The sequence below is a fragment of the Pantherophis guttatus genome, chromosome 2 (assembly GCF_059756535.1).
Source record: "Pantherophis guttatus breed Tessera chromosome 2, ASM5975653v1, whole genome shotgun sequence".
Classification (NCBI taxonomy): Eukaryota; Metazoa; Chordata; class Lepidosauria; order Squamata; family Colubridae; genus Pantherophis; species Pantherophis guttatus.
This window is the reverse complement of record NC_142064.1, coordinates 182081447-182108468: the sequence shown is the minus strand read 5'-3', so window position 1 is coordinate 182108468 and position 27022 is coordinate 182081447. Positions and strand designations below refer to the sequence as shown.

At 37.6% G+C, this 27022-nt stretch overlaps 1 protein-coding gene across 7 annotated transcripts in view; it reads left to right on the top strand.

Moving 5' to 3' along the window:
• The window catches only part of HTR4 (5-hydroxytryptamine receptor 4), a 266632-nt gene extending 239892 nt beyond the window's left edge, over positions 1–26740 (top strand). For 4 of the 7 annotated variants that reach the window (XM_034405849.3, XM_034405828.3, XM_034405842.3 and 1 more), the window contains one exon: positions 3632–5821. Coding sequence is in view for 6 of the 7 variants with exons in the window: in XM_034405828.3 (XP_034261719.1) it covers positions 3632–3719 (88 nt within the window). In the remaining variant the exon portion in view is untranslated. Of the gene's footprint in view, positions 1–3631; positions 5822–26131 lie in introns of those variants that run through there. The other 3 variants (XM_034405873.3, XM_087887389.1, XM_034405880.3) reach the window with 3 other exon arrangements.
• The last annotated feature ends 282 nt before the right edge of the window (positions 26741–27022 follow it).

Genomic DNA, 27022 nt, shown 5'->3' with positions numbered 1-27022 from the left:
GCAGATTTGAAGCAAACTACTTGCCCAAATACCAGCAGGTTGGAAGCTAATTGCAATTGATGCATGTGTTTTGATTTGCTAGGAAATGGTTAAAATGACAGTGGAGTCGGGTTAGAAGCCAGAGGGCACTGTGAAAATTTCATTTAATGGAAAATATACTTCGCTGGCTGCAGAACTGTGGCTGTGAACCTCATGATGTTAATAGCAAACTTGCATTGAGGCAACATTTTAGTCTAAAACAGTATGTTTCTTCTGAGAGGAAATTCCTGGGGAGAAAGGTTGATACTTACCTTTATAGATTACTGCCTCATAAGGCCTTCTAATACATGCTGCTTGCTGGAAGTACCCTGTGACTAAATAAGGAAAATAAAGATTTTATCACATTTGCTTTTTACTTTCAAGTGGCTTACTTTTTACTACTTTTCTAACTTGGCTGTTGTTTTTTCACCATACATTAAAGACATTTTAACAGGGATGCTCATGGAGACTGCAGAGACATTCTTTGAAGTAAGAATTACAAGAAGCGACAGGCTCAGCAGGTGGCAGCTTCTAACTGATCTTGACTGATTTGGAAAAAGGAAAATCAGGTGCACTTAATACTTGAATAGGAAAGTGTCAAGTAATCATGGAGCTCCCAGTAGAAGGCAAACCACATGTCCAAGAAGTCACAAGGAATTAAGTTGATTCAAAGGGAATTTATATGTACTTCATTTTTAAATAACAAAAAATAACTTGGTTAGGATGAGATAAACTGAAGTGAAAGAGTTTATTTGTCTATATACTGTATAGCAGTGTTTCTCAACCTGGGTCGCTTGAAGATGTGAACTTTAACTCCACCCAGAATTCTCTGGGTAACCAGCATGGCTGACTGGAGAATTCTGCGAATTGAAGTCCACACATCTTCAAGTGGCCCAGGTTGAGAAACTATACAGAATATCTGCCTATGTGGGCTGGGTGTCACCATGGGTTTGGGAGCATGAGTACGTATGCTTCACTTGAGATTTAAGTGTAGCTGGGAGAATGCCCAATTTAGATTTCTTTTCTGAAATGTGTGAATTTCTCTAATTAATAACCACATGCATGTTTTGAAATTGTTATTCTGTGCTGCTTTTATGTGTGCATGTGTGTATTTATGCTAGGGGAAAGATACGGAGCTCTAACCTATCACTAACTCATGAGTAGCAAGGGGAGGGATTCAGGGGGTTAGCTGTTATCTCAGTTGGATAGGAAGGTCCTGCAAGCATCAAATTAATGTAGAAGCCCCTTTTTTCCTTCCTGGTTGGGTTTGGCAAAACTGGAACCAGTAAGATAAAGTTGCTAGAGAAAATGTAGGCAAACACCTTCAAGATCTTGTCAGTGCTGCTTGGGCTCAGTTTGAGTCCTGTGTTACATAGACTTTGTTTACTCTGTCTGTTTACAGGTTAATTTATGCAGCTTGCTAGATAGCTAAGGCTGTTTCCGGAAATCTTTGCTAGTTTTTGTCTAAATGGAAAAGAAAATATTTTAGTTTTTGTTTCCCAGTGTTAGGTCTGTATTAGCACAATGCAGCTCCAAACTGCCTGGCCTTCTAACACAATGGGAAAAGTGTATCCATTTATTTAAACTTTTATTCACAGAAAAGGAGAATTTGTTTCTTTGCCCCTATCCCGCTTCCAGTAAGGGGGCAACTCTCCTCTTAAGAAGAGGTGATGGTAGCATAACTACTTCCAGGTGAAATAGTCAAATCCAGACACCCAGAAACTCAGACTATGTATAGATGGGAATCTCAGAAAAGACTATAGCAAATTGTGTAGATGTAGGAATTGTATATCACTCCCTCTCTTTGCCACAAAGGACCTGTTGTTCTACTATCAGTAAATTTCTCCTTAGTTCTAGGTTGCGTCTTTCCTTGATTAGTTTCCATCCATTGCTTCCTGTCCTGCTTTCAAGTGCTTTGGAAAACAGGTTGACCCCCTCTTCTTTGTGGTAGCCCCTTAAATATTGGAACTCTGCTATCATGTCACCCCTAGTCCTCCTTTTCATTAAATAGACATACCCAATTCCTGCAACTGTTCTTCATATGTTTTAGCCTCTAGTCCCCTAATCATCTTTGTTGCTCTTCTCTGTACTCTTTCTAGAGTCTTGACATCTTTTTTATATTATGGCAACCAAAACTGGATGCAATATTCCAAATGTGGTCTTACCAAAACAGTATAAAGAGGTATTAACACTTTGTGTGATTTTGATTCATTGTTCATTGTATTGCACTTGCAATGTCTCTCCTAGTACTATTATTATTAGGAGAGGATGGGTTTCTTTACATTAGAACTGAGCATAGATCTGAGCTAGAAAAGAGAAAAAGGATTTCCAAACATACATCATACCATCTCCTTAAATCAAACAGCATGGAAATGGCCCCGCGTACCCCAAATCACCTTTTTCTCTTCCAAGCATTATTTCTATATAATAATTTTTCTTTGGACCTGAAGATATGTAGACTTTGGAGGCCTGAAAGCACATTGTTTCCAGCATGGTAAATATGGCCAAGCAAACTAAGTTCATGCCTAATGTCATTAATAGGTATAATGCTGGGGGGGGGGAAAGTTAGGTTAGATCATCTTGGAAATTAAATTATACCCAAGTCTTCATTTATCAGTTAATACATAAATGGAGGGTTTCTGTGAGCTGTTTGATCTTCTTTTTCACATTCTTTTTAATAGATGGACTGATCTATCTAAAAATAAGGCTGAAAAGTCTATCTGCTATTTTTGAAGAACTTCTCCTGCTTTCTCAAAGTCCTAGGATACTTCTCCAAATTGAAGAATTCCATTTTTCAATATTAACAACCCGATGCCCTTTCCCATCACATACATTCTCTGAACAGTAGAAGAAAAAAATCAGGATCACTTACAAATCAAATCAAGCTTTTGGGTTTGTCAACTATTGTATTCATAACTAGCTATCACAAAATATTCCTGGGTCAGAAAGGGTTATCTTCTTGATATACTATGGAGAATACTGTGGCCCTTCGTATTTTTATATGCTGTGGAAAGTGCTGAAGAAAAGAGGGCATCTGAGATAGCAGTGAGAAACACTTAAATGATCAGTGCATATTTCATCTTAAATATGCTTTCCTGAATAACAGAGCTGTCCATTTTTATCCATAGCCTGTAGGGGGAAAAAACCCTTCAATTCTAGCATCTCTGATTATTATGTATTAGGTCCTCCTATGTGTATTTGTGATAAGCTGCACTTATCAGAAAAAGGAGAGGCAAATCAAGCTCATTCGTTCTGGGGGAAAAAGCACAAGGAAATATCGACTAGTGCTACAAAGTGGTGTTAAAGAAATTCCGAGTTGTATATTTAGTAACATTAGTAAAGAAGGAAATTAGACAACAATATCTGTTTGTTTTTTTAATATTCTTGATATTTCAGCTCATAGTCTTAATAAAAAAAACATATTCCAAAGACTACATGATAGTGGCTCTCGAGAAGAGCAGCTGCCTATTTACTTTTGAATTTGGATTTTCAGATTCTTGGAAAGTGAAGCATAGAGGATCTTCATGAAGAAAATGCAGCCTAGAACTTCATACAGGGACACTCAAGGCATTTCTTTCATTGGTTTCTAATGTCATTTCCCCCCTTTTTATAGGTACACAGTCTTGTACAATGGTCATCACCTGGAACCTGACAAGCTTCCAATCCACAATGATCCAGAATCCCAAGAGTCCTGCTTCTAACAAGTGGTCTATGCTGAAAGACACAAGAGGCTCATGCATCAGGAACTTAAATGCCAGATTGATATTGTCTGCGTTGCCATAATGCTGTCTTGTATTGGCTTGACATTGGCACCAACAGCTCAAGTGTGCTTAACAATAACATAGAGCGACATGGAGTGGTACAAAGTTACTGTTGCTTCTGATTGATGCTTGGAAGTCATAATGCTTTGCACGTGATGAACAAATGATAAGCAACATGCTTGATTGTCTTTGTGTTTGTTCTAAGTGATGTGTCATTCACACATCTTTTTCTTATGTGCTAACAATATACGTCTTTTCCCCAGACCTTGAAGTTTGACCTGAAAGTGCTAAAATGCAATTATATTTCTGCTTTACCAAAAACTGAGAGGTTGTTTCTCAATTATTTTTAATAACGAGCTTTGTTGGTGATGCAACAACAAAAAGGAAGCATTGCTGTGTGTTGTTTTTCCTAGGCTGCCTGTAGATGCCAAAGAACATAAATAATATTCTTGAAGGTGAAATTGATGCAATACAATGTCCTGCAACCCCCATCAAAATGATCTACTGTAAGAAAAGTAGTCAGTTGAGAAGACTCATTTTTCACTAGTCAGAGCCCATTAGCTTTAATCTCCTGACATTCTCATTAGGATTTTCATACCCTGATCTTACTGATTTGAAGGAAAAGTTATTTGGGGACTTAAACAATTGAGGAAACAAATAGTTTACCTATACCAGCCAACTAATTGGCATCTTGTGGCGTGTTTACTTAGGCACATTCAAATCACCTCCGTAGCTTGATAATGTAGTAGGAAAAACAATTGATGTGTTCCTTAGGTCATTTATTTCTCACCCCAATTTGTCACAAGCTGGGACATTCATTCCGGGATAGTGAACAATGAACGTAAAAGCAACTCAAGTGTCTGAGTTGATCAGGATTTACTATGATTTCAGTGTCCCAAAGAATCAGGGCCATAAGATAAATCAGGAGGAAGCCATTTCCAGGAACAAATGACATAAGCTTCAGCAGCTTGCTGAAATAGTAATGGCAGTAGGAACAGTGAGTAATGAAGGGCAGGATAGCAAGGAAAAGTTTAGTCTCCAGATTCTCAGTAGAAGATTAATTGACTGGGCTCCCACAACATTCTACATAGTAATGTGACTTGTGGACTTGTGATTTAGGGTGTCAAACCCAGCCATTAAGGTTTGTAAACTGTGTTTTATGGACCAGTATGTTGTGTGAGCTCTGAAGTTCAACAGGGTGAAGATCAGCAGCAGAGACTTTATAGAGCTAAGTAGAAGCTCATCAGCACCTTGAGACACTTGAATGTGTTATCTGCCTGGAACAGTAAAGCTGCAGTGTTGCCCCTCTGGATTAACAGATCAACCTACAGCTCCTTTGCTTGACATGCAGGAGGACATTAGACGCTGGTTGCTGGGAATCTTAAGCTTTCAGATGCCTCATCCCTTTCCTGTTGTTGTTTTTCTTCTTCTTGCACTTTGCAGAGCTATTTCTCAACATGACTGTCTGTTTCAAAGGATGAAAGAAGAATGTCACTGTCAACAGTTCTTTCTGCTGTGTCCTGCATGCAGATGTTACTCTCTATATTAAATTTCCCCTTTTTTTTTCATGTTATATTGACAGGCATGGCTGAAAACCCAAGGGATGCTGGAAGGTTGATTTTCATGTTCTTGGAAGAAACAGATTAAGTATAAATTCGTAGGAAGGCTGTGCAACATTTCAGCATTGATTCCCAAAAGGTGGTTGGGAGACACAGGAGCACAAACTAGCTCCCATCTCACATTATTGAAAACAGCTGCACGATCCTGCATGACAAGTGCTGTATTTGCACAGTTGCAAACACTGAAGCACCTTTTGGAAATTGGGTCTGAATCATTGCATTGTTCTTATTTGTCCTGTCCTTGACTGAAAATCTAACCAAAGATGAAAACTGTGTTCAAGAAAGTAGATAGGTACTTTGTTACATTGTGTAATTATGTACAGACATTTTTTTAATATACAGGAGATAATTCTGCATTATTTATTATTATTTTTAAAATAAATAACTATTTGCCCATTAAAGGTTTCTAAGTGTACAAGCTAACACCTTGTTAGTTTTTATTTGTGCTTGCTATTTTATTTTTCTGTGCCTCTGTGACAATTACTGAGAGTAAAAAGAAGGAAGTATCTCTTTAAAGGGACAGAGCAAATGCAATTCAAAAACATTGTTATTGGCCTGGTCTTGGCAGGTGATCTGGTTGCAAGGGGAATTTCAAGTTTTGTATGCTGGCCTTCTGTTAGTCTCTTGGGTAAGTGAAACTGACTTTAATTTTGGTGGTTGACAATATAATAATCCCTTTTCACATCTGCTTAGAATCTCACTAACATCAGTGAGATTTAGTCCAAGCTGAGTGTTGTTTTCATTCCTTCCAATTGTACAAGATATATCCCTCGATTCAACAGGAATATATATACTCTGTTCTGCAGGCCCCATATAGCTGTTAATTTCCATGCATGAACACTTCTGTCCTGCCAAAAAAAAGCCTTGATTTCACTTTTAAAGGGCAGAGAAAATTAAAAGGCTTTCTAGCTGGGTGGTTTTCTTGGCAACAGTAAGTCAGTGATTTCCTATTATTATTTTTGGAGGGATCATTTTAAAACTTCCCTGGTCTAACTGTGCTTAGTTTTTTGAGCTATGCTAATATCAACAATGTATGTCTTAAAGGGAAGTTTAAAACCAGGTTTCAACCTGGAGAATTAGAGAGCAAACTATGTAGAGGGTACCAAATGCAATATTTATGAGTTTTAGTGTAGATTTGAGTTAGGATAGGCCAGTGGGTTGGTCAAGTCATGCATCATGTAAACTTGTATCTCTACTCTATTTCCAATAATCAGGAAATGGGAAGAACCAGCTGCTGCTCTGTTCCTTTTTGCTCTCCATGGGAGAGCTTATAGGCTTTTTAATGGATTACACTACTACACTATATGTATAATGTATATTCATTATACATATGTCTCTCTTAGGCCTTGGGAATTCTCTTAATCTTCTTCCCTCCATTCCCTAAGCAGCTTTGCTCATGTGTTGAGGCTGAGATCTACTGACCTGCACGAAGCACATGTAAGTAAAGAGCCAATAGCATCTTCGCATCAGAACGTCGAACCATTCCCAGTTCCTTCCAAACATTTCTCCCCTCTTTTTCAGATGTACTCCAAGACATGGCATAGTCATACTCATCCATAGGAAAGTTCCATGTGCTTAGAAATCATTTAAATGACTTGGGTGGGAGTCCAATCACTCTGCAGTTTCTTAGGGGAATTAACCACAACAAGAGGTGTACAAGGTCCTCTTATACAGCCCTGCACACAGATAAAATAGTTGTCATGTGACTGGAAGAAGAACTATTTTAGAATTATAAGTATCTTATAAAGTACTGTAGGGAACCTAGGGCTTCTAGATGTTCCTGAATGACCGCTCCTAACATTTGTTAACATTGGACATTACACAAAGTTTCCATTCGTGATCACTTTTTAGGTTTTCACCTGAATTTATTTGTATCATGCCAATAAGTCTGACAATTAGGTTTGATAAACGAGCAGGAACAATATTTATATCCTGAAAAGTTTTTGTGCAAGCTTGGTTGCCTTAGATTAATGCCTAAGGTTAATTAATTAATTCTAATTAAAGTACTTTTACCTGACCTTTAGAAGGTCTTCTTTCCTGTTGAATAAGTCCATGTTTGGTTGAGGGTGTGCTGGTCATTCTTCCCAAGTAGAATTCTGCTGGATGTTTTATTTCTTTTTATCATCTGCACACATTACACGGAGCAACAGGTTTGCCCCTAGAGTAGACTGAAGCTGCACCATGGACAGCAATCAGATTTTTCTACTTTTTCCAAGAATTACACTGCAGCTCATGCAAAATATATTCTGAAACGGAAAGATTCTATTTTATGAAAATAACTTCTAATCTAAGTGCACAACAACTGATCTCTCCTGTATCCATTAGCTGTTTGCTTTTTCAAAGATGCAATAAAGGAAATTTAATTAATATATTCTACAGAGAACATTTAAAAAAACAACACACCCTGGAAATTACTAAAAACTAAGAGAAGATATTAAATACTTCAATTAAAAGTTGATCAAGCCTGCCTGGAAGCTGGATGGCAATAAGTGCACAGCTTAAATGCCAGGATCGTAAAGCTACACAGCTTATTTGAGGGATTCAGCTGAGCAAACAGCTGCATACCAGTCTAATAAATGGCAAGCCATAAAATAAGGTGATTTAAGGCTGGGAGTAACCGCATGTTGATGCCAGGAAGAAAGCAGACATATAGGAGAAGCTCAAAGGCTGTAAGCAAAAAAAGAAAAAAAAAGAAAAAAGCCAAAGGTCTTAACTAGTTGGATAATGAAACGTCTGCAAAGAAACAGCCGAACTCAGAGAGCAACAAAGACCCAAACTAAGGACTTGATTGTAACAGAAAATGTACATGAAACTATTCTGTCTAATCTGATTTTTCTTTAATAGTGATGTTACAATGGAAAAAGCTATCCCTAGCCAAATGCCAATGGCTTTGTCAGACCTGCCCTAGATAGGTCCCTAGGAAAGAAAGACCCTCGACTCCATTTGGTTGAAGTGATAGGTTCTTTTACCAAGGATTAGTGGTTGCAGCAAAACCAAGATCAGAACTGACGCTCCCACACAAAGTGTTACAGAATTTCCCCTTCTCTCTGCCCCTCACTCCTGACCAGTCTGTCTTCATCGAATGGTATGCCACATAGGTGTTTTGGGAACAGCTCGAATGTTTGGTGCCACTTGGTGCATTTTGCATTCCTATCTCAGGCTCCGTGGCCTTGAAGACTGGAACAGGCTGGTTCTTACATCTCTGGCTTCCATCAAACTTGCCACTCCCTCTTCTCCCCTTGCTCATCTGTACCCTCTATATGCTAATTGCCTACTTCCTCTCCCCCCACCTTCCTCTAACAATTTATGACACGTTGCCAGCAAAGTGCTAAGATAAAGATGGCAGATCTGACGGGCTTTGTTATCAAGCACTTCCTGGATATTATTTCAGCACTTGTGATGGACCATTGCACTGGAAGCAACAGATTCCTTTATGAAATACAAAGTAAGACACCAACCTTCTGTCCAGCCTCTTAATCCTGGTTTGAGCCGACAGCATTCCTGGTCTAAAGCAAAGATCTTTTAAAAAATGTGTGGAGTTCTAACTGAATTGGCAATGACATTTTTAACAAGGAACCATTTTCCTATAAAATGGGAAATTACTAACCAGGAAAACTAGGAGCCCTAGAAAGTTGTGGGCATCTCATTTTGGTCATTCTGACATGATTTTTAGGAGTGTCTGAAGGAGAGGGAAGGGGCATAGTCAATAGTCAAGATAACAGCAAGAGCAGCACACTTCATTTTAAGGAAGCTGGTTCTTCCTACAATTAAAGCAGATGAGCAAAGTCAGCCGAAGTAGACTCCTGTCTTCCATTGGGATTGATGGAATTACCCAGGTTTCTTTACTTAAGAAACCTGGTAGGAAAATAACTTTTAGTGATGAAAAAAATCAGCAGTCTGTTTGTTGGTCCAAAGCAGGGGTGAAATGCTCCGGGTTCAGTAGAGATGGCGGCGGGTGGTTCAGAGAACTAATAGCAAAAATCCATCCCCCCCCCCATGGACAGCTGAGCCGCACGATCATCAGAGGCTTTTTTTTTTTTGTACTTTTAAAAGCATTTTTTCTACCACCTCTTCCGACCAAAAAAATGCTTTTAAAAGTAAAAAAAAAAAAGCCTCTGATGATCGCGCGGCTCAGCTGGATCATCAGAGGCTTTTCAAAGCATTTTTTTCAGGAACCTCTTGGCCGAAGAGGTGGTAAAAAAAATGCTTTGAAAAGTCTCTGACGATCCCAGCTGAGTTGCCTGATCAGCATTCAAATGCTTTGAAAAGTTAAAAAAAAAAAGTTGCCACGCCCACCCAGTCAAATTACCCCCCACCCCACCAAGCCATGCCCACAGAACCAATACTAACAAATTTTACATTTCACCCCTGGTCCAAAGCCATTTTCTCTTCCTCAACAATTCAGGTGAACAATCATATAGTTGGGACCTGTGAGTAGCCACAATTCTTGTCATCTATTCAGTGAAGCTCTGTCTCCTCCCCGTCTCATCCCAAACATTTAGGCATTCTTCAGTTTCCTGCCTTCTTTCTTTTCTTCCTTGGATGCATTATGGGCACAATTTTCTCCAGATGAGGAAATCTTGCTGCTTTTTAAAACAATAAACTTATGGAAAGTAGAGCTGGGGAATTCAAATTTTAGAGCGATTGGGTAAGGCTAGCAATTGTTCACCATTAAAAGAAAATAGCCTGTAACTATTCATATTTTATTTACTCTGTTAGTCTTAACTTTTATGTTGTGCACAATCCCCTGATGGAGAAACATCAACACAGGAAGACTATCCACTGAGGGAACCTGAGAGCTTTGTTCTACTGTCAAGAGTTCCTACAGGAAAAAAAAAAGTAGAATATCCAATCCTAAATCTAACTTTATATTTGGGGATGTTATCTGCTTTTTCTACATACCAATGTTCAAAGGTTACTCTGAAAGTGCCCCCTCCACCCGCTGACTGCCAAAAATCAAACAAAAGAATTATAATTTGTACAAGAAGAAAAGAAAAGAAAAGAAAATTAAAATCCTTGCTGGATTTATACCTTAAAACTAAACAACATTCAGAAGTGCACAGAACAAAAGAGAATTCATGAGTCACCGACATACACTTGGCCAGCAAAACAACTTTTCCTTTTACTCCTGAAGTACTGAAGAAAAATTTCAGTAAACAGATCAAAAATCAGAAGCCAATACTTAAAATGGTTTTGCAGCAAAATGTGCTATAAGCCATATTAAAGATGTTCAACAACATGAACAAAGTGCAGACATCTAAGCATATCACATCTACCTAAAGTCTCACGTTCTCCAGGAACAAAACAGTACAGGAATGTTCAGAGCAAGACTTTCTTGGCCAATCAAAAGCAGGATTGCCCTTCTCATAGTGAGTATACTTTCCATAACCATGGACCCCACCCTTACATTGGTCCTTCCAACCTGGTCAGGCAGGGAATTCAATGTAGATCTCACAAAGATTTCAGCACTGTGAAAATCAGTATTGGTGCAGGAATCCAACATCTGACAAATGCTTTTGATCACTATTCTTAGCTTCTCTTTTCTATAATCTGATTAACATTAAATGACCTTTAATGAAATGATTTTATTTCTGAATTGCACCATAATATCTAGAGATCCATATATCAACATTATTAATTTATGCTTTCATTTTTTAAAAAATTGATTAACTGGACCACTGCTCCTTCTCTACGTTCACACTTTGACACAAATTGCTGAAATAGAATTTTATAATTCCCTTAGTCTGTCCATTGCATAATTCAGCATATTCTGCTAAATCGCCTTACCTACAACAGTGTTGTCTCAATATACCTAGATTGTTGCACATACATTCATATGTACGTGTAGTGATACTTATCATGTAGTTTATCTGGAACACACACATACATGCCATCACATTGCTTCAGTGTAGGAAACCTTTGTTCCCATTGTAATCTAGTTTTTCCTTGTAAAAAAATCAACTTAGAGGAGAACACCTGCCACAAAGCAGGTATTTATTTGCCTTCATGCTGTAGCCTTTCCCAACCTGTGCATGATTCTATCCATCATTTTTGTGATTGGTGCAATATCAATAACCCAGAATCATAATTTTGGGAGGGAATACTTAGATTCAGCCTTTGGACCCAGGATTGAAGTGTTTAGTCTGGATAAGGACACCAATTTGTAAGAATAATAGGCTACTTTTATTAGAAAGGAAGGTGGAAATATTTAGGCTGGAGTTTAGTTAGGAATTCATATACAATGAATTATTGTTGAAGCTAGAATTGTTCTGTAGGCAATTGATTGTTGTTTATTAAAAGTTTGGCAATAAGGACACATATCCAAGTATCTTGAAGAGATAAATCACTTTTTAAAGAGTCAGTTGCTCTGAAGAAAGAGTTTATGAAACACGCTGGACCTCAAATATATCTCTGAAATCTATTCTCCCTGCTGTTTCAGATACTGTTAATAACTTGAGTATACCTGTACTTTAAATCGAGTTACCTGGAAGTACACCTGGAATTGGGATGTCCTTTGGAACTGATATTTATTAGGGTGTTCAAAGTTGGTGTTTTGCAAAGCAGATCCAACTTGCTTTGATCTGATACAAACTCATTCCCCACAGTTTTAAAGCAGCTATATAATTTGAAATATTTATTTCCATATGCTGATCCTGATTGTAAGCATGAACCATGTTTCCTGTAGACTCACCATGTCATGTCTGTGCATTTAGAAACATTGTACACTGGAAGCAACTGTATGTGTCTTCCACTGGATGTAGCTGCTTGAACTGCTTGAGAAGTGTTTCACTCATGATAAAATATCACTATGGACAGTCTTAATATATCCATTTGAAACAAACTAGTGCAAGATGAAGCCCTGTTCATTGAGGATTATTGACCACAATCTACCACGCTGGTCCAATGCAAGTTGGTAGACAGATGTTTTTCAACTTGCCAGAAAGCTTTCATATCTAAAAGGGAATTAGAAATTTGTTGTTAGTTGTGAAGTCATGTTTGACCCATCGCAACCCCATGGACAATGTTCCTCCAGGCCTTCCTGTTCTCTACCATCCACTGGAGTTCATTTAAGCTCACACCTACTGCTTCAGTGACTCCATTCAGCCACCTCATTCTCTGTTGTCCCTTTCTTCTTTTGCCCTCAATCTTTCCCAGCATTAGGTTCTTCTCCAGTGAGTCCTTCCTTCTCATTAGGTGGCCAAAGTATTTGAGCTTCATCTTCGGGATCTGGCCTTCTAAAAAGCAGTCAGGGTTGATCTCCTCTAGGACTGACCGGTTTGATCGCCTTGCAGTCTAATGGACTCGCAGGAGTCTTCTCCAGCACCATAGTTCAAAGGCCTCAATTCTTTGGCACTCAGGCTTTCTTATGGTCCAACTTTCACAGCCATACATTGCAACTGGGAAAACCATAGCCTTGACTATACGCACTTTTGTTGGCAGGGTGATTTCTCTGCTTTTTAGAATGCTGTTTAGATTTGCCATAGCTTTCCTCCCCAGGATCAAGAGTCTTTTAATTTCTAAAGTCCCCATGTGCGGTGATCTTAGAGCCCAGGAAAATAAAATCTGTCACTATCTCCATTTCTGCTCCATCTATTTGCCAGGAAAATTAGAAATGATCCTGACCTTATCCTTTACATAATGGTGGCACGACAGGAAGCTGTCATGCCACCACACTCTCAACAACCTTTGCCAAGAAGGGAAGGTTGGAGACTGGACAATAGTTAGCCAAAACAGCCGGGTCCAGAGCAGACTTCTTGAGGAGGGGCCTCACCACTGCCTCTTTCAAGGCGGACGGCAAGACACCCTCGCTCAATGAAGCATTGATAATCCCCTGGAGCCAGCCTCGCGTAACCTCCCAGGAAGCCAGCACCAACCAGGAGGGACACGGGTCCAGTAAACATGTGGTTGCATTCAGCCGCCCCAGTATCCTGTCCACGTCCTTGGGAGCAACAGGATCGAACTCATCCCAAATGACATTCTCAAGACCGGCACCCATCATCCCGCCTGTACCTACCCAGTCAGAGACCAGGCCTTCCCGAATCTGAGTGATTTTATCATGCACATACTGAACAAAATCCTCCCACCGACCAGTACGTTCCCACAGAAAGGGACTCCTCAGGGTGCCGTCAGCCAGGCAATGTCGGCTGGCGACCCCCAGGGGGAGGGCCTTCTCTGTGACAGCACCTGCCCTCTGGAACGATTTGTCCCCGGAGATACGAAGGATACCAGATCTCCGGGCCTTTCGCCGTGCCCTAAAAACTTTTCTTTTCCATCAAGCAGGGCTGGCGTGACCCCCCCTTTTTTTTAGCTCTTTTTAGCTTTTTAGCTTTCTAAGTGTAAATTGAGTTTTAATTGGATTGTTTTAAATTGTGGGCCAAAGCTGTATAATTCTTTTAATTGATTTTAAATTTTGTATTGGTATGTTTTTTATCCTTGGCTGTGCACCGCCCTGAGTCCAATAGGAGAAGGGCGGTATATAAATTGAATAAATAATAATAATATAATAATACCAGCTTTTAATGACAGTATTACTTCATTGTATATGGCTACTTTGAGGTAGCATTTTCTAAGGTCTTAAGCAATGACAGGTCTTCTCTCTCTTGAATTGAAAATTCCAGGAATTGCTCCTGCATGTAAAACACCATCTTTAAGTTACGTCTCTACCCAAACTGAATTATTCTCTTCATATAACATATAAGAAGCATCATTAATATTGGAAAATACTGTTTAAAGTTGTTCTTGCTATCAATTCCTATTCACTTCGTATCTTTAGTATTCTTGGTCTGAAAAGTAGAGCTACATGAGTCATTTTTGTTCACAATATTGCTCATACACTAGATCAGACATAAGTAGAAATCCAGGCTTATAAAATTATTCATCTAACTCCTCGTTCCCTATTAATTTGTAAGCAAAGTGTGGTAGATTTTTTTTTTTACAGGCTTAATTGTATGAGAGGAAAAATTGTGCAAGTGGGCATCCACCCACACGAGAGACAGAAAGAGAGAATCCTTTATTTCATATTACTGTGAAAAAAAAAATCATTACATTTTGAAAACCAGTCAAATTGCCAAACAATTTTCTAGTTGCACTCCAAGTTGATTATCCTTGTCCTAGAACCATGTACAGACTCTAAGTACAGCATAATACTCATTAAATAGCTAATGAGAACAATACGTAAGACATACAGCTTAGATGTTTACTTCTGATTAAAAATGTTATTCAGTGGGTGGATCCTCAGTCCTATTCAAGATATATCCATCTACTAGTTCCCCCAAATACTGACATCCACTTATTGGGGTCAATTTGTAAGCTGAAATAAGCTACAGCATCCTTTGCACCAACATGTATGAAAATATTTTTAGCAATAGTTTTAAGTCACACTTGGAACAACAATATCAAAGCAAAACAAAAATATAATTTTCTCTCTCAATGTTATAAAACGACTCTATATTGCTCTCAATTAATTTGAAATCTTATTTAATTTTGGTGAAAATGTCCATAAAAGGAAGATTTTTATTTCTCTTATAGTACCACAAGCCAGTCTTCTGTAACAAGTAGTTGGATAAAACCTGCCTTTCAAGACTTCGTAATAAATAAAGTAATAAACTTTCTCATTTGATATAAGAGACACGATTATTTCAGAACCATTCTCTACCACTAGATGGAATGTGGCGAATGTCTTTCAAAAGCAAAAAAGCAACTTAGTTTATCATTTTCACTATCTTTGGAAAAGTTGGGAGAGAGAGAAGTTTGGACAAATAAGGGAAATGTTTGTTCCATTTATCCATTTACTTGTATTTCATCTTTTCAAAGATCTTCAAAGAAAGGCCATAGCAGAACCCCTGCTTGAGGCTTAAACAATTAGTTTCTGTGGATGGGATTCATCTAAAATCAATTCCTCGCTAACTTCTGGACCTTTGAGATAAGAACAGTACAATTCCTGCCCTCCATGTTGTGAGAGAAGGCAGAAGATCCATATTGCTGTAATAAGAAGCCACCTTCTCAGCGGTCTAGCTTTCTGCTTTCAAAAATGAAAAAGATGGAAGAGAGACAGATGATCTCATTATGTTGACTGCACCTTTAGATATCCTGTTTACTCTTTCTAGGTTTGTAAGCCTCCATAAAAAACAGTAAAGCAATGAAGATCCATAGATCAGGAGTTATCAAAGGATGTTGTGCTGTAAGCTCTAGAATGATAAATGAGTTTGTGTGGATCCCTTCCTGTAAATAAAGCAAATTATTTCTTTGGGGTTAAGAATAAAGTAGAAATAAATGTACCACTTACTTTCAGTAATCATAGATTTAGTTGTACAGCATATAAAACAATAATAGTATCTTGTAACTTGATAAAATTAAAAAAAAAATTCATGGCAAGTAATAAACTGATCATATCTAAAACCATGTTTTAAAGGGAAATGGAGATTTGCTTAGTTTTTCATGATTCCTGAAATCTGGATTTTATTTTTAGGTAGCTATTCCCACTTCACTTTCCATGGTATAGATTAATATTTTCTCTTCATAATGGCAACTGTAGAAATTTCCAACTTGGCTGCCATGTTTTCCAGACTGGCAGCAAATTCTGGTAGTAAGGGTTAAAATTAGTTCATTAACATAGTGGTGCGGAAGCTCCCTGACACCAGTAACCATTTGTATAATCCACTTTTCTCCTTGCTGCTAACATCACTGGCTTGTCTGGATTTCATTTAAGCTTCCCTCATTATAAAGATTAAGAGACATCAAGATTATTGGTGACTTTCTTGGATTTTTTTTGATGGGAAACAGTAGTGAAAATTGATGGCACAATCTCACTATAAAACTTCAAATGATCATCACAGACTGGGTAGCATGGAGACAATATATAATAGTGGGATAGATTAGGTCAACAGCCTACATGTTTGACCAATAATTCCCTACCACTACCTTCTGAACACATTTGAACAGGAAGGTCCAACCCTTCCAGATAGCCCGGAGAATGTCATGAGAAATGATATTAACAGCTATGGAGATATCTAGAAAACTTATTTTTAGATATCATTATACACCAATAATTATATAATAATCATGAGTTTTGGTGGCACAGTGGTTAGAGGGCAATACTGCAGGCTACTTCTGCTGACTGCCAGCTGCCTGCAATCTGGCAGTTCAAATCTCACCAGGCTCAATGTTGACTCAGCCTTCCATCCTTCCTTGGTTGGTAAAATGAGAACCCAGATTGTTGAGGACAATAGGCTGACTCTGTAAACCGCTTAGAGAGGGCTGTAAAGAACTGTAAAATGGTATATAAGTCTAAATGCTAGTGCTAGTGCTATTTTCCCCTCCCCCTCATAGATTGGCTCAACCATTAGGGCTCCTAAAAGAATGAATCAATTTTATGTTGCACCATACCTTGGGGAAGCACTTCTTTTACAGTACATCCGAAAAACAGAATATCTACAATATCTTCTCCTGGGTAAATCTTTAGCAAACCTGTTCCTGTTGAGAGATTTAAGAGGTCAAGTGTTATTTTCTTTCCTTGAATACTGAACATATTATAGAAAACATACACAAGGTATTCCTGTCTTTTCATTATGTTCAATTTCAAACCCTTCAATAATTTTTCTTACGTCTATTATTTGTTATGTCTTTTGAAGTCTCCACTGCACTTCCTTCATCAGGTTTTCTCTTTTTATGATCCCTTCTCTTAGATTCTGCTCGGTCTACTCATTTCTTATCAGGGTAGCCTGTTCTTCAATTCCTCCCTAATTCAGGCCTCATCTTGAGGAGCCACAACTGAGGAAGAGCTGCCTTGCAAGATTGCATTTGGGGGGGGGGGGCATATACTTTTAGTCATATGCTGCTTACTAAAATTTCAGAGATAAATACTATTAATATCTCAGGAAAACACTGAGAACCTGACAATTTTCTCCACTAAAATGTCTAGAGGGAAGAGGAATTTTGAGGTGAGTACTGCTTACTGAAGGAATTGATTTCCCTGAACAGAGCCTTTTCATTATCTTCCCACTCCAAATACTAATTCTTCAAAGTATGCCAGTGAAAGGGTTCAGGAAGAAAAGGAATTGATACTTGCTAAATGGATTAGAGGGAATAGAATAATCTGATATATATAGTTGAGGTAATATATCACAAAATATCTAAATATTTTGGAAAACTTCAAAACTTAAAACTTTTAAGCAAGCTTAAAAGAACAGACCATGACAGAGGATATACTGTATAAATTAAATATTTTTAGAAACACATATCCACCTACCCACCCACAGAATTGTCTGTACAATTACACTTTGCAGTACAATTACACTTTGATTTAACCAACTCCATTTAGTGGTCTTTGGCTGCAATGAAGCAAATTTCCATCTGGACCCCTTGAAATAATGAACAAGTCACTGAATAGAAAGTCCACATGAGGTACTGAAATGTATGATAATTTACTTTAATTTTATGGCATTGTGTCATTTTTATCTTTATTATGTAAATGACAGTAATGGCAGGAAATGATGTAATTTGCATCAATTGTATAATGGCACCATTATACAAATAGCATAAATTTCCATGATGATATACTTCTGTATTCACCCTAAATGATCTATTCACACAAGTTTTCCCTGTAATGTCTTACAAAGTTGGCTCCAATGATAGACAACTACTAAATGAATAGCGTGTAAGCTCCAACAATTTTTTTTTATTTTTATAAGTTGCCAGAATTGCTGGCGAGCAATTTATAGAATCTAATACACATCACTTAAATAAGTAATTAGTAGTCAATGTTTAGTAAATAGGTGATAAAACAATAGTTCGAGAAATATTGTGGCTTTTATATTATACAAGCCAAAAGAAATGGAGTTGATATATAGATGAGCAAGACTGTTGCCAGGTACAGTAAGTGACTTTATTTTTAGACCTTTTAGATCTGTAAAACAGCTACATCTAGTGGCTGAATTGTTTCTAGGTTTGATTCCATAGTTATCTGATGTGGGAATTTAATATGTGAAAGCAAAGAACAAAATCTAAAGCATCTTAGATAAGAAGATCTTAATCACTTTGATTGATATTTCAAAATATTGGAATGATTTATAGAATTCATTACTTAGAATGGAAAAAAGCATCCATGAGATGTGGAATATCCTGAACATAAGAATGACCTAAAATAAAGTCTAGGTTGATCCTGTAACATCAAGAGACTGCTAGGTGGCCTTTAGCAGCCCATCTCAAATGGTTAACATCGGGATGGAGAAGACTCCAGGTTGAATCAGTCATTTTAAAAATGATCTGAAGATATTAGAATCAGCTTTAATAGAAAGAAATGCACATTTCTTCATTTAGGGAAAATATCACATGCACGGATATAGAATGGGGAACATACATATATGAAAGATCATTGTACTGTATTATTAATTAATCAAGTTGTTTTAGCAAAATCTTATGGATGTAAATATGAGTATGAATCTTCAGTGTCACACAGCTAAAAAGTAGCAGCCATTTGCAAAAGTATTGATTTTATATCATGGAATTTAACTGCCCCACTTTATTCTGTATTGGTCAGACTCCACCACAAATACTATGTCCTTCTCTGGATCTACTCTTTAAGAGGAATTCAGGCAACACTGAAAGGTTTATAGAATGGTAACAAGGATAATCAGGATGCCAGAAACCGTTCAAGCCTTGGGAAAACTGAACTATTATAGCACTTTAAATATTTGCAGCTGTCACACAGAAGCTGTGATTAAGACCTGTCTTTTATCAACTTACACAATAGGATATGGAATAATAAGTTACAGAAAGCAGATTCGGACTAAATGTTAGAAAAGTCTTTGAAACAGATCAAGCAGAAACTAGACAGTGATGTAATTTAGGAGTTAATCTGAATTCTTGCACTGAATTAGTAATCAGAGACCAAAGCAGCCCCTTCCAATTATGATTCAATTTATATCATATAAGCAATTTGACTTACTTAACTGCAAAAGTAGCTATGTCTAGTACTGAAGATTTATTCTGAGGAAAATCTCCAATATTTGACTTTCATAGACTTAACTCATATATAATATTGACAATTGATTCTTACATATGCCGACTAATTTGAATAGAATTTACATAGAGAAAACTATGAGTAGAATTACAGGTTTAGGAACAAATAAAGGACAAGAGGGAAAGAAATAAATCCAGAGCAGATTGTGAATTGACAGGCAGGGGGAAGAACAGTTTATCTGTTATATTTATTAAAAGTGTAATCATTTTTCTGCTAACATCTATGTTCTTACAGCAAACATAAAAAGCTATAAAGATGAAAATATAATTAATGAAAAAGATTTACAAACATATCCTAAGGAAAGTACCCCAGGTAATACCTATATAATACACTATGTTATCTATTTTAATATTGATTTTATACCCTGTCCTTTTACCAAGAAATAGAACTCACAGTCAGAAATCCATTTTACAATGGATGACAACTGTATCAATTACCAGCTCTTAATATCTGACAGTTTAAATCAGTATAGTTTATCAAGAGTCTGGTTTCAAAGCAACCTCATCAACGTGGCATGTTGTTTTAATTACTATTTTATGAATAAGCTTAAATTCAAACTACTTGAACCAGAATCAGGATGCCCACAGGGAAATTGTCTTCCATGGATATCAAATTAAGATTCCTGGTCAGCAGTCATAGTTTGTTTGTTTGTTTGTTTTGGACATTGCCTGTTTACTATCCGATTGCAAACTGTACATACCAGATTTGCACTGACCTTGGTTGGCTTAATTCTTTACTTTATTGCTTCTACATGCAATTAAAATTTCTGAAAGATCCCTGTACAAGAAGCACCTTTAGATTAACTCTACAAATTGCATCACAGACCTTTAAATAGTTTCAGGGACATATACAGCTATACATACACAAGAGAGTGGCGTGATGGCCTAGTGGTGAAGATGCTCACCTTCCACTCATAGGGTTGAGAGTTCAGTCTTAGATAGAGGCAGATGTTTCTCTCCTAGGGCACAAAGAAAAAATATCTGCTGCAAACTCCATGTGGGCGTCAAGAAGGGCATCTGGTCAGTAAACACTCACCTCCATCCAGTCACCCCAACTTTACCTTTAATAGGGCTTAAAGTAAAGGTAAAGTTTCTCCTCACACATATGTGCTAGTCGTTCCCGACTCTAGGGGGCGGTGCTCATCTCCGTTTCAAAGCTGAAGAGCCAGCACTGTCCAAAGATGTTTCCGTGGTCATGTGGCCGGCATGACTAAATGCTAAAGGCGCACGGAACGCTGTTACCTTCCCACCAAGGTGGTCCCTATTTTTCTACTTGCACTTTTTACGTGCTTTCGAACTGCTAGGTTGGCAGAAGCTGGGACAAGTAACAGGAGCTCACCCCATCACGCGGCACTAGGGATTTGAACTGCTGAACTGCCGACTTTTCGATTGACAAGCTCAGCGTCTTAGCCACTGAACCACCGCATCTCACATAGGGACATATATAGATAGATAGATACACAGAAGTTAGGATTCATAAAAATTCCTCTCAAAATTAGCTCATTCATACCATTAATAGTTGCTTTGCTACCCCATTTTTAGCATCAGACTTCCTTGTTCCCAAATTATAAGATTTGCAGAGACATAAGAATTCCATTAGCTACTGCTCTAGTAGGAAAACAAGTCTAGCATATGTTATTATGATACAAAAAAAATGTATTTATGCTTTTGTTATAACTTCGTTTCAGTTTGGGAAACTTGTCCGTGATTTACAATAGTTCAATTAGTAACCATTCAGTTACAAGGGCACTAAAAAAAGTCAATGGGAAACCAGATTCACTTATCATCTGTATTACTAATTTAACTACAGTGATTCACTTAAGAAATGTGGCAAGAAAAGTCATAAAATGGAGCCAAACTCACTTAATAAATTTCTCACTTAGCAACATAAATTTTGAGCTCAATTGTGGTTGTACATTGAGGACTACCTGTATCACAACTACAGGCACTCCTCCCTTAATGACTAGTTAACAACATTCAAAGTTATGATGGACTCAGAAGGGATACTTTATGGCCTGTAAAACACTGTTTTTTTATATACTGGATTCACTTAATAACCACAATGACTTGCTTTATGCCTATTGTAAACAAGATTGTAAAATTGCATCATATCACCAGGGCCGGATTTAGATGAAAAGAGGCCCTAGGCTATTCCACTTATGAGGCCCTTTCACCAGTGGTGGGATTCAATTTTTTTAACAACAGGTTCTGTGGGCGTGGCTTAGTTGGGGGTGTGGCTTGGCAATCATGTGACTGTGTAGGCGTGGGTAGCTCGTCATGTGACTAGGTGGGCGTGGCTATGTGCATAGGGACTACTCAGAGGACTGAAAAAAGTCATTTCTGACTGGGCCTCGCACTTTTGACCGGTCCTCACACTTATGACCATCCTCACATTTATGCCCGTGCAGCTTTCTTAACAACCATGTCACTCATTTCACAACTGCTTCTCTTCACCATGGTGACAAGATAGGGCAAAAACGTAAAATGTGAGGACAGTCGTAAGTTCGAGGACTGGTCAAAAGTGTGAGGACCAGTAAAAAATAACTTTTTCAGCCCTCTGAGTAGTCCATATGCATAAAAGGATACAGCAGTAGAGAGGGATGAAGGAAGGATAGGGAAATTAGAGTAGGAGGGAGGGTAAGAGAGGGAGGAAGAGAGGAGAAGAAGGAGAAAGGAAGAGGAAGTAGGGAGGAGAAGAAGAGGGGGAGGAAGAGAAAGTAAGAAGGAAAGAAAAGAGAGAGGTGGTAGGTTTGAGGAGAAAGATTGCTGTACAATAAAAAAGATGAAAGGGAAGAAAGCCAACTCCAAACAAATATAAAGATATTAAGATAAAGAATGAATTGTTAAACTTTAAAGAATAAAAGAGAACAAATATGAATAAATAACAATAATTAGAAACACACATACAAACATACAATGTATTTTCTTTGAACAGAGTATTTGGCCGGTTCACAAATTTAAACAGTGTTTAGTCATTTCAATTAAATTTACAATTTCTATATTTCCTTTTTGCCATATTTATTCCTCATCTATTTTTGTAAAAAACCAATATTACCCTTCATTCTCATCTCTAATCTTAATCAAATTCAATTTTTCCCTTCTATTCTATATTATACCCCTTCCCATTGTCATCTATTTTTATATCCATCCTCACATTGGTTAATTATGTAATATTAGTTGTTTAATATAAATTCAACATTTTAATATAAATCAATTAGTTATATAACTACCTTTTTTGTATATTAATCAATATGAACATGAATATTCCAATTATTTCCATGCAATCCAATTTCTTACAAATCAATTAATTATATTTACCAATAATAATAAACCAAATAATTTCCCCCATATATTCCTCCAAACCACAACTTAACCATTTCTGCTTTCAGAAATATACAATTAATACTATCTCAATTATTACAATTCCCTAGTTAAATAGAGCTTTTTTTCTTTTGTGTTTTAAAATCCTGAACTCTCCTCTTTTTCCCTAAATTTCCCATTGTTTGCACCTACCTTTTCCTCTTGAGGAAAAAGAAAAGAATTCTGCCTGCCTAATTTTCCAACCTTGCAGCAACAGCAAAGCAGTTTCAGTTTTGTTTCTCAGCATAGGTAGGGGAAAAAATATCAGCACTCTTTGCACCGAAGCAGAAGAGCCCTGAGCAAAACAGCTGAGACAAATCAACTGAGAGCCGGGAGGCCAATTAGCCTATGCTGAAGCTCCGTGGGCCAATAAAATTACAAAAAAAACACCGAACCCTTTGTTAAATTGCTGGCTCCCCCGCCCCTCGCCCACCACTATTTATTGGCAATAAATAGTGGTGCGGAGGGGCGGGGCAAGCCAGCAATTTAACAAAGGGTTCGGCTGCACCACTGGCTCTAGGGCGGCCTTTTGAAGCCCCGCGGCAAGAATTTGAAGTTTTTTTTTCCTCTAGCCATCGGAGGCAGCAATAGATGGGGAGTGGGCGGGGTAAGCGAACGGCCGGCGATCCAACAGAGCAGAGAGTGAGGGTGAGTGAAGGCGTGGAGGCGGCTTTCTCCATCCTGCTCTCTTGCGTCCGGAGCCGGTGGGGAACCACGTGGCAGCCCACGTGGATCCCAGGCAGCAGAACTCAGGCTAGGGAAGGGGTGGGCAATTGTGGCTTTTTTACAACCTGTGGCCTTCAACTCCCAGAATTCCTGAAACAGCCAAGCTGCATCAGGAATTCTGGAAGTTGAAGTCCACAGGTTGTAAAAGAGCCACAATTGCCTACCCCTGGCTACGGTAGGCTGGCGCCGCGCGGGTGGGAGGCGAGGGGCGGGCGAGCCAGCAATTTAACAAAGGGCTCGGCCGAACCCCCTAGAACCCCCAGAATCCCACCACTGTGTAGGCCCCTCTTGATCTTGAGGCCCTAGGCTGAAGCCTAGTTAGCCTATAGGAAAATCCGGCCCTGCATATCACATGGTGGACTTATGACTCAAATTCTGAGCCAATTGTGATTGTAAATTGAGGAGTACCTGTATGTAAATACCACTACCTCTCCCAGATCTTCCCAACTGAGAAATTAGCCTCAACTTTGGTTGAAAATCATAATTTACACTTAGAAATTGTATTCCCCACCCCCCGCAAATAGAAAAAAATTCAAGCTGCTAATCACTGTAAAGTGTGATACGGGGAAATGATACAAGGGCATGTACACACATATGCACACATTTTATTTTTGATCAAAGACCAGTTGTCAATTTTACACTACACGTAATCAGGAAGACAATAAAAAAGAGAGAAAATGAAATTCTCAAACAATTAAAACACGGTGAGATTCTGATTTCCTTTAACAATAATCCCCAAATAGGCAAAGGCTTGAAGATTTTTCCTTAGATCTATATCATGAAACATTTATTGATTTTATGTACGCTGAGAGCGTATGCACCAAGACAAATTCCTTGTGTGTCCAATCACACTGGCCAATAAAAAAATTCTATTCTATTCTATTTTCACAGTCCCAAGTCTGAGTAGTGGGTAGATCTCAAGCATGAGAAAAGAAGCTTTTAAGAAAGAGTGGAAAACAACTGCAAAACCTAGAATAAAAAGACTCTTAGCAGGCCACAGAAAACATCTTGAAGCTGTTATTTCTTCCAAAGGAAGTGCTTGCTATAAAGCACTGATTGAAAGGGTGTCCAAACCTCTATAACTGCCACAATTCACATTTTTTTAAAAAAATTAAGTGGTATATAAAAAACTATACATCAAAAATAACTCTGTACCATGTAGAGATTTTGTTAGATTTTGTTTGCTAAAGAATTTACTGAAACATATAATTTGGCTAGAGCTCCCTAAACCTTTGCATGCAATTATTGTTTTTGGAAAATAATGGGTTATCAAACCACAGAATGCAGCCAAGTTGTTTCCGTGACTATTTGGGCTAGTTTTGTGTATTGATCAATTAGGCCTTCCACCTTTTCTTTTTCACCAAGGTTTATAAGATTATTGTATTTGAAATAGAATGAAAGAAACAGTCTTGGCACCACATTTAGCCCAATGTTTATATGCACCTTCAAGCTCTTCTTCTATTGTCATGTTTAAAATGTTGATGAAGAAGTGATGGTTATAGAACAAATGTTTATCTGGTAAGAAAGATAAAGTACAGAATGTGGAACCACAAATGGTAAGGCTGGAGAATGATTTCAAAAAGGATGCTTTCCTGGATACATACAAAAAGCTGACTGAGCAAATTAAAGGAAAAATACAAATGAAAAACCATGACAATGGCCTGAAAAACTTTTTCTTATTAAACCTACAAAAGGGACTTGTTTTGGTGAAAATGATGTAACTTGTGTGGATGGCTAAATTAACTTGACTAGAGAAAAAACAAAATATACACTTATGGTTGATTGAAGCCCTTTATAAACCACCTTGCATAAAATGGCACAAAATGCATTTGTGTGTGTGTGTGTGTACAAAATATGTGGAGTGGGATAAATAATTGAAATAAAATCCTACAACAGTATTCAATTGGATTAAAAATTAAAACTGTTGGAAGTAAAAGGTAGGAATATAAGGTTGGTTTATGTGATCAAGGTTAAAATATCTTTTTTTTTTTTTCAATGTTCTGCTAACCCTTTATGGCCGTTTCCAGGATTGAAAAGTGGTTGCTTTATGGACTTTCTTATAGATAAAAGATGGGATATGGGATCAAGGGAGGTCTGTTTAATCTTAGAGTGGGTGAGGTGTTATTAAATTTGTTTATACTTGTGAAGATTGGAAGACACATCTTTATATATTTTTCTTTTATTTATGTTCTTTCCTTTTCAGCTTCTTCTCTTTCTCTACGTTTAGGCTGTATTAATTTTTATTGTTGTAATTAAAAAGCCCTTAGATTCTCTTCTAGACCTGTTTAAGAATGATCATATTTAATCCTCCCATTAATTTTCTTGGATCAATAAAATGGAAGAAATATTAAAGCATCATGTGAAGAGTGATCACTGTTGAAGCAAATATGAAGAGTTTCAGCTTTCGGACAGTGTCAATACGAAAACCACCAGCAATAACCACAGCAGAATCAAAATACAGCGATGTCTAATCCTATATATGATCCGTAATGTTTCTCAGCTTTCATTTGTTTTTCTTGTAATTGTTGAGGGATACAAATCATTTTCAAAGTTTAACAATATCAAAATTATTAATAATCTCAAAATCCAAAGATCATTGCTTTTACAGTACATCCAATTGTATTCCAGGAAATCAGGATCTGTTGATCTTCATATTGCTTCAAGACTTTCCTCTGCTCTACTGAACTGAATGAGCCGTAAGCTGGTTTCATTTTTTAAAATTTTATCTTTTGTCCCAATTCATTTGCAAAGTTCATCTTGATACGTTTTGTTGGCTATTCTCCAAGTTTTTCTAGGCTACTAATAGTCTTCTGCGACTGATTTATCAACTGTTCTCTATTCCTGTCCATTAAATGGGTGATATCATTTGGAGTGGTTTGCCCTAACAAGCTTCCTCTTACAGGTAGTACATGGAATTATACAAATATTTGCTTTCTAATATTATATCTGCTCCATCTGTTCCTTCAGGTTCCTTGCCTGAGAGCTGGCAAAGCAACATTTTAACTGGGAGAGATGGTGTATAGAATCATCAAGGAACAACTGTCAATCTACCAAGACTTTCAGTTTGGTAATAAACTAAAAAAGTTGTTTTAACCCATCTGTTCCTGAAAATCTTTAATAGAGGCAATTTTTAAAACATTTGGCGCTCCAAATGCCACGTTACCTGATTCTGTATACTTTTATAGTTCTCTTTCTTGATAAACATTTGAGCATTTAAAATAAAATTGTGCTACATCACTTGCCCTTAGAAATGTCCCCATCTTTTTCAAATTAAGTTTCACAGTGTAAAAGCTGGCTTAAGGAAAAGACACAACTACTTTTCAAACAGGCTTACCTTCCTTGGTTGACATTACATTTGACATGAAGTGCAAGCATGTGGTATCCTTTGTATTGGAATTGCAGAGACTTTGACAACTTTATCACCCATGTGTATCCATTTTTCTGTTGTAGTGCAATTTAGTGGGACAGTTTGGTATCTTAAATTGCAACTAGGCAATTGAGAGTATCATTCATTTCATA